The sequence below is a fragment of the Lolium perenne genome, chromosome 5, assembly GCF_019359855.2.
Source record: "Lolium perenne isolate Kyuss_39 chromosome 5, Kyuss_2.0, whole genome shotgun sequence".
Taxonomy (NCBI): Eukaryota; Viridiplantae; Streptophyta; class Magnoliopsida; order Poales; family Poaceae; genus Lolium; species Lolium perenne.
This window is the reverse complement of record NC_067248.2, coordinates 179389597-179398286: the sequence shown is the minus strand read 5'-3', so window position 1 is coordinate 179398286 and position 8690 is coordinate 179389597. Positions and strand designations below refer to the sequence as shown.

Below are 8690 nucleotides of genomic sequence, written 5' to 3'. Positions count from 1 at the left end.
CGGCGAAAATCCTTTGCCTCTCTCATCATGCTAATCTCTTGCGAGCTTTGGAACGAGCGCTATGCGAGAGTCTTCTGTAGTGTTTTTTCTTTGCCAACTATTGTTGTAACTAAGATAAATACCGATGTGGAGCTTTGGCATGTGGCGGGTGCTAGGCACTTGGTGTCGATCATGCCGCGAGAATAGTTGTCGTTTTGGCCAAGCTGTGGCCTAGCCTTGTAACAAACCTTTGAACTCTTCTTAATTAATGAGATGAGGCAAAGTTTTGCCCCCGTTTCAAAAAAAATTAGGAACGAATTTGATTTCTCCAGCTTTCACCAACTAGGGATGCTCAATCACTTTTAAATATTAGCATCATGATTTAAATCTTGGTTAACCACCTAGCTTAGTTATTGCAGATAAAATAGGAACCTAAATCCATGTCCGCAAATATTTCTAATTAGTTAGTACTACAAAGATTCATTATGATGATAATCATCAGGTCAAAAAGACAGCGACCCAACAAACAGCTACCAGATGAAAAAAAAGGAACATTAACCTGACAAGAGCTCACTACAGCCATGCAGTGACTACAGCCATGAGAATTCATGCATGTTTTTCATAGGCAGTGATACAGAAGTAACTTTTAACTAGCTTCTCTAAATTCAGCATCCATGTCAGTGCCATGCATCACTATCAAGAACAACTCACAATGTTCAGATAGAGTAAGGGAAGGACTTCAATTCAAGGTAGCTACTACAAGGCTTAAATTCTAGTAAGTTATGACACTAAGCCGCTAAGGAGACAGTGCGGGTGCCTATCACTCTCACATTCCATTCCAGTGCATTATTTTGGAGTCTTGGAAGCGAGCTTTTTCTTCTTCCTCAGCTGAAAATATAATGTTCAAACATATCATGTTAGCAGATGTCAGTGATCAAAATCTGTAGACGTGAGATATAAAATGATGTCACAAATTGTTGGAGAGATCTCAATTTATCAGTATGCAACAAAGTTCTAGTTACATGAGACACCAATACACAACATACAAACAAAACTGTACTAGTAAACTCAGTTAATGGTTCTAGTTGGAGACCTGGCACATCAACTCTGAAATAAGCATATTATGGAATTATGTATACTGATGATGAGAACTTAGAGAGCATGTTCGATGCTACAATCACCAAGTTGAATAACCAGGGAAATATAGGAAAAGGACATGAACAACGATAGCACAGTAAGCTCCATTATTAGGTATAAATTGACATAAACTACCTAGCTGACTTTAACAGGGCAATGCGAACTCACAAAAAACTTTGCACAGAATATGTTAGACCAAGATTATGATGACCAATAGCATGGACATTGTATTAGGGCTACTCGCTAAGTTCAAGAATATGAATGACTCAGGGAATCACAGTTAAGGCTCACCTCATCGTTGTGCCCACACTTCTTCTTGCGGCAGTTCGAAGCCCTGGGAGGAAGGCGTGCATAGCACCTGCAAAACAAATTGCACAACAAATGCCAGGTTAATTTGTGACAAGGAAGTGTATCCATACTAAGTTTAACTAACAAATTGATCGCCTTTATCACATCCTAGCTAACACATGATTAAGAACTACACAAAGTCACAAACGCAAGTTACATGACGGGGAACTAAAGGAAGGAAACCAAGAGAATGGCATGTGTGCTTACTGGCGGCAGATGAGCTTGTGCTGCATGTACTTGAGCGCCAGCTGCAGGAGGTTGGGCTCAATCACCGGGTACGTCCCGCCCTTGCCGCCGCCGCGGAGACGGAGCACCAGGTGAAGCGTGGACTCCTTCTGGATGTTGTAGTCGGCGAGGGTGTGGCCATCCTCCAGCTGCTTCCCGGCAAAGATCAGGCGCTGCTGCTCTGAGGGCACACCTACGGTTTCAGATCAGGCCACCATGATTAGTATGCTACTATCACCATCAACCATGTGGTGACAAGCAATTAAAGAAACAACAAGCATTTAAGATGAACAGTATCTAGATTTGGTAGCGAAATTATGTTGAAATGCGATTCATTTCTACTATCCTAGGACAATCCAGCACTTGCATAAACAAGTCGATCAAGTATCCAACCCTACCCTCACGCAGGTTGCCAAAGAAGAAAAAAAACGATTCCTTTCTACTATCCTAGCACAATCCACGACTCGCATAAACTAGCCGATCCAACCCGACCCCCTCCCGGCCGGCCGGCCTCCTCATCCCCGGCAAACATGGAAACTCTTAATGTCAAGCTAGCTTAACACGACCAAATCACCCAGATTGCCCTGCTCTGTTTCTGACCAAGATGACCAATTACTCAGCTGCAGGAAGCAATTGCTCAGAAAATCTACCAATCGAAACCGCACAAAGGTGGAGAAATGTTATTAGCATATCATGGGTAAACCAAAAAACGGAGGTCCAAACAAGCGGCCGGGTCCAAAACCTATGGAAACAACAGGGCGGCTGGACGGCGAGCGAACGGAGCAACAGGTCGTCGGCCGGAGAGCGCGCGCACATAGATAGGATAGGGACGATCGAGGGGGCGATGTTGGTTACCTTCCTTGTCCTGGATCTTGGGCTTGAGGGCGGCGATGGAGTCGCTGCTCTCGACCTCGAGCGTGATCGTCTTCCCCGTCAGCGTCTTCACGAAGATCTGCATCTTGCCGTCGCCGGAGTGCGGGTGGTGGACTGGACTGGTAGTGGTGGTGGTGGTGTGGACAGCGCCGCGCAGTCCGCGGCCTTTATATAGGCGGAGCGTGAGCGTTGAGGGGAAGTGGAGTTAGCGCAGCCGCTACGAAACCCTCGGAGCCCTAGGCCCGGATGGTTGGACTTGGAGCGGAATGTGCTTGGGCCGGGCTTTTTCGTGCAACTGCACCCGTATTGCTGAGAGCCTGAGAGAGTTCTTTTCTTTTTTGAATCTAGAGTTCTAATTGATTCTGAATAAAATATTCTAGACTTTTAATTTTGTAGCTAAAATGTGGAAAAGTTCATTTGGCTTGGCTGACTCCTTATATACGTAGATTTTTTGGTTTCCTAGCTAGGTACAAAATCCTCAACACGCACGCCCATGTCCACTTCAAGAACCAAGAGTGAACGCAAACTCCCATTTTTTTTCTTCGAAGAGGGGAGTCCTCCCGGCATCTGCATCAACCGATACACACAGCCGTTCCATTTGTTATATAGTTTAAAATGTTCAATTCAATTACAATCATGAGGTTGAGACAAATATCAGTCAAAGAAAAATGAAAAGTGACAAGAAGCTATCTATTCATAATTCTGCTAGTATGCCGTCATTCAGTAGCTTGGAAATAGCAGTCATGTGCGATCGTCAGCAGCCAGTTGCACCCAGTACCCATACTGTCCCGTTGCTACTCTGGGAGTAGGAAAACCCATAACTGTATCTTATGCGCAGCTTGCGACATAACCTGCAAAAAATTAGTATCCAGTTGTCGATTAAAACCAATATCATTCCTGCAGTTCCATATGGACCAACACAAAGCTGAAACAGCAATACTAATTCTAGCTTTATCATTATTATCCACTCCATTATTCAATCAATTGCCAAACATATTTGTCACGTTCGTTGGAGGAGGTATTTTAAAAATAAAGTAAACCATATGCCAAATAATGCGAGCAAAAGGCCATGAGATAAACAAGTGTTCCACAGTCTCTAAAGAATCATAAAAACAACACTTAGTACATCCTAAATTATCTTTTGTGAGGAAAACTTTATTATTTAGGAACCACAAATATTATTTCAAGAGGGATTTTCATTTTCCATAGGTATTTGCGTAAGAACCTATTATGACCATTCATCAAGTCCAAGTAAATAGATTCCATTTGAAAATGTCAGGAGTATTAGTAAGCTGAACCCATTAGCCTACGACATATTGCAACCATTCATCCCATTTATAGTCCATTTGAAAATTTTATATAAGGATAAATATTGTTGCGATAGGGGTGTATCATCTCACCAAACGTCCTCCTAAAATCAGATAGTTGATCCATCTCCCTTAACAAAGTGACATTTACTAAAGAAATCATTCTTAAGCCGCATAAGACCCTTCCAAAAAGGTGAATCCGTAGGTTCTACCTCAACTTGAGAAAGAGTTTTGTTAATAAGATATTTGTTGCGCAACAATTGTTGCCATACTCGTGCTTCAATGAGCTATTTGAACAGCCAATTACTTAACAAGCATTTGTTTTTTTTAACTCAAGTACCTCAATACTGAGGGGCCGCCCTTATGGAATTGTTTTGAAGTTGTCTTAATGACTGTGGTTTGGTGGTACATAGTTTCTTTGGTCCTAAGTTCACCTGGACGAACCGTCAAGATGCTCAATGCAATGTTAGAGTGCGTCTTGATCGAGTGGCCAATGTTTTCTTTGCGGCTATGTTCTAGGATTGCGATCTCGAGAATGTGATTAGGACTACCTCGAATCACTATGCGATCCTTATTAATCTGGATGGAGGCAATAATATGCGAGGAGCCCTACGCTACAGGCGGGCTTCTGGTACGAGGCAATGTGAAAATGGGCCGATGAGCACAAGGATACAGTCGAGGCCGCGTGGCAATCTACTATGTAATATTGTAGTTGTTAATATTGTAGTTGTGCTAAAAAAAATGTAATATTGTAGTTGTTAATTTTTTTTTAAATGGTCTTATGTATAAGATCTAATTGACATTGAATATTCTAAAACTATGGGTAATGTACTTATAATACGCTATTACCTACGACATTATCATCATCTCTCTCATTATTAATTAGAGCAACACAATAGCTTTATTCATTTATGTAATGCACGGTACTATTTATCATACCCGCTACGGATAGTCCTAGTAAGAGCGTGGCAGAAGAGGGGCAAACGTGCGTGGCTACTTCGTCTGGAGTATTGTCAACATTGTATACATCGGATTGGTGATGGCCCAGCTCCCCCACTCCCGTCGCTCCAACGTGTGGTGACCGGGGTGCCCCCGCCTCTCCCGCTCAGCCCTACCCCTCCCCCTTCCCCCACCGCGCCGTTGGCGGGAGCCGCCGGGCAAAGCACGGGCGGTGCTGGCGGCGGCGGTTTCCCCTCCCACTGCCCGTCTTGAGGACCCGAAGGGGCGGGTCGCGTCGTCGCCGTGGTGAGGCTCACCCAGGACCGGCTCGGTCCGGCGCTGCTCCGGCCGTGGCGGGGTGGGGGATGAGGTTGGTGGATGTGGAGTGGAGGGGTCCGCGAGCGCGGCGCTGCCTGGACTGTCGGATGCTTGGTCGCCTAGGGTTAGTGTGTGGTGGCGAGATCTGGGCTTGTGGGCCCATATCTGGGCCTGTTGGGGCCCGGACAGTTCCTCTCGTGCTGCTGGTGCCATCACCTATGTCACCTCCACCGCCATGTCAAGCCCTGAGCTTTTGGGCCTATTCGGGGTCCGGCAGCCCCGGATCTGGCGACCTGGCAATTCGTTGATGTCGGAGTCCCGCGTTCTCGGGGCTCTCCGGTGGTTTTGGTGTTGCTTTGGGGCGATGTCCTTGTTGGCTATCTAGGATGGGTCCCTGTGCCGACGCATAATTGCCAGGTTGGTAGCGTGCCTAGTACTGCAGTGCCCCCGCGGATGTAGTCTGGTTTCCCCTCCAACCAGTTTGGCCGTGCTTGTGCAGGTGTTGGCGCCCTAGGGATGGTGGGGTCGTTGGGTTGCCACCAACCTAGCGTCGTTGACGTCTAGATCTTGGTCTGGCCGGGCATTGCCAGCCAGTTTGCATTCACCTTGCGGTTGGTAGTCTAGTTGGGGCTAATTCATAGTGTGGCTTTGGTTGGGGGCGCGGTAGTGATTTCTGCTTTGTTTGCTCTACGTCCTCGCGATGGCGTCAGGAACTTTGATCGGGTTTTGGACCTCGGCGAAAGCTGCAATTGGTTGTAGCCTGTGGTGGTGACGGCAGCACCTGTGGGTGTCGCTCTCCCTTGTTGAAGGCGTCTCGATAATGTCTCTCCTGTTCGAAATGATGGGCTCCGTCCCACCACCTCAATCTGCTCTCCTTGGGGGCCTCTCTTTGGCATGCCTCTCTGGTAGTGACTTGGTGATCACCCTCTGACCTCTCGTTGGTGGCAGCCCTCTCGCACCATCGATATGGCTGCCTTTGCACGGTTTGTTGCGGTAGCTGATGTCCTCCCTAGCGCCTTGGGGGGCTTTGCTAGGCCGGCGTCTGGTCGTATCTCTTGCCGGTGTGCTTATCCCAATACTAGGGGACGATGTTGTGTTCCTAGTCTGGACCTAACCCGAGCTCCAGGGGTGGTGGCTCTCGGGTCTGGGTGAAAACTTTGCAGGACATTTGTCTCTACCGGCGACAATGACGCATTCTTACGCCATTCACCTTCTTGGAGGTGTCTGATAGCGTGTAAACACACGTCCGTTGGGAACCCCAAGAGGAAGGTGTGATGCGTATAGAAGCAAGTTTTCCCTCAGTAAGAAACCAAGGTTATCGAACCAGTAGGAGCCAAGAAGCACGTTGAAGGTTGATGGCGGCGGAGTGTAGTGCGGCGCAACACCAGGGATTCCGGCGCCAACGTGGAACCTGCACAACACAACCAAATTACTTTGCCCCAACGTGACAGTGAGGTTGTCAATCTCACCGGCTTGCTGTAACAAAGGATTAGATGTATAGTGTGGAAGATGATATTTGCAGAAAACAGTAAAACGAGTATTGCAGTAGATTGTATTCGATGTAAAAGAATACACCGGGGTCCACAGTTCACTAGAGGTGTCTCTCCCATAAGAAATAGCATATTGGGTGAACAAATTACAGTTGGGCAATTGACAAATAAAGAGAGCATAACAATGCACATACATGTTGTAGGGATTCGTTGCATAGAAAACAAAAATTTTCCTACCGCGAGAACGCAATCTAAGCCAAGATGCAATCTAGAAGATGGGAGCAACGAGGGGATGATCGAGATTCACCTTTGAAGATTTCCAAAGCCTACAAGATGAGGCTCTTGTTGCTGCGGTAGACGATCACTTGCCGCTTGCAAAAGCGCGTAGAAGATCTTGATCACGGTGCCACAATCGGGCAGCACCTCCGTACTCGGTCACACGTTCGGTGTTGATGAAGACGACGTCCTTCTCCCCGTTCCAGCGGGCAGTGGAAGTAGTAGCTCCTCCTTGAATCCGGCAGCACGACGGCATGGTGGCGGTGGCGATGGAGATCTCGGGCAGAGCTTCGCTAAGCGTATGCGGGAGAAGTGGAGGAGAGGGGGTGGCTAGGGTTTGGGAGAGGGGGTGGTGGCCGGCCACTATAGGGGGTGCGGCCACAATGGCTTTGGTGTCGCCGGCCCCCTCCCCTTGGCCCTCATTATATAGGTGGAACACCCAAGAGTTGGTCTACAAGTCTTCGAATAAGACCCTAAACCAAAACCTTCCATATGGCATGAAACCTACCCAAGCTAGGACTCCCACTAGAGGTGGGATTCCCACCTTCCCTTGGGAGGGGGTGGCCGGCCACCTTAGGTGGAGTCCACCTGGGAGTCCACCCCTAGGGTTGGCCGGCCATGGGTGGTGGAGTCCCTTCGGGACTCCGCCTTCCAAAGTGATTTCTTCCGGACTTTTCTAGAACCTTCTAGAACCTTCCATAAATGCACCGGATCATTTCCAAACTTGGAATATGACTTCCTATATATGAATCTTATTCTCCGGACCATTCCGGAACTCCTCGTGATGTCCGGGATCCCATCCGAGACTTCGAACAATACTTCGAACTCCATTCCATATTCAAGTTCTACCATTTCAACATCAAACCTTAAGTGTGTCACCCTACGGTTCGCGAACTATGTAGACATGGTTGATTACTCTCTCCAACCAATAACCAATAGCGGGATCTGGAGATCCATAATGGCTCCCACATATTCAACGATGACTTTAGTGATCAAATGAACCATACACATACGATACCAATTCCCTTTGTCACGCGATATTTTACTTGTCCGAGGTTTGATCATCGGTATCACTCTATACCTTATTCAACCTCGTCTCCTGACAAGTACTCTTTACTCGTACCGTGGTATGTGGTCTCTTATGAACTTATTCATATGCTTGCAAGACATTAGATGACATTCCACCGAGAGGGCCCAGAGTATATCTATCCGTCATCGGGATGGACAAATCCCACTGTTGATCCATATGCCTCAACTCATACTTTCCGGATACTTAATCCCACCTTTATAACCACCCATTTACGCAGTGGCGTTTGATGTAATCAAAGTACCTTTCCGGTATAAGTGATTTACATGATCTCATGGTCATAAGGACTAGGTAACTATGTATCGAAAGCTTATAGCAAATAACTTAATGACGTGATCTTATGCTACGCTTAATTGGGTGTGTCCATTACATCATTCATATAATGATATAACCTTGTTATTAATAACATCCAATGTTCATGATTATGAAACTAATCATCCATTAATCAACAAGCTAGTTAAGAGGCATACTAGGGACTCTTTGTTGTTTACATATCACACATGTATCAATGTTTCAGTTAATACAATTATAGCATGGTATATAAACATTTATCATAAACATAAAGATATATAATAACCACTTTTATTATTGCCTCTTGGGCATATCTCCAACAGTCTCCCACTTGCACTAGAGTCAATAATCTAGATTACATTGTAAGGTACCTAACACCCATGGCATTCTGGTGTTGGTCATGCTTTGCCCTAGGGAGAG

At 46.4% G+C, this 8690-nt stretch overlaps 1 protein-coding gene across 1 annotated transcript; it reads right to left on the bottom strand.

Moving 5' to 3' along the window:
• Positions 1–517: 517 nt before the first annotated feature.
• Positions 518–2711, bottom strand: LOC127300788 (uncharacterized). Its single transcript, XM_051330961.2, has 4 exons — positions 2545–2711; positions 1672–1882; positions 1408–1474; positions 518–867 (listed from the first exon to the last, which is right to left on the bottom strand). The coding sequence occupies exons 1-4, from the start codon at positions 2645–2647 to the stop codon at positions 826–828; spliced, it is 423 nt and encodes a 140-aa protein (XP_051186921.1). The 5' UTR covers positions 2648–2711; the 3' UTR covers positions 518–825.
• Between the last annotated feature and the right edge of the window lie 5979 nt (positions 2712–8690).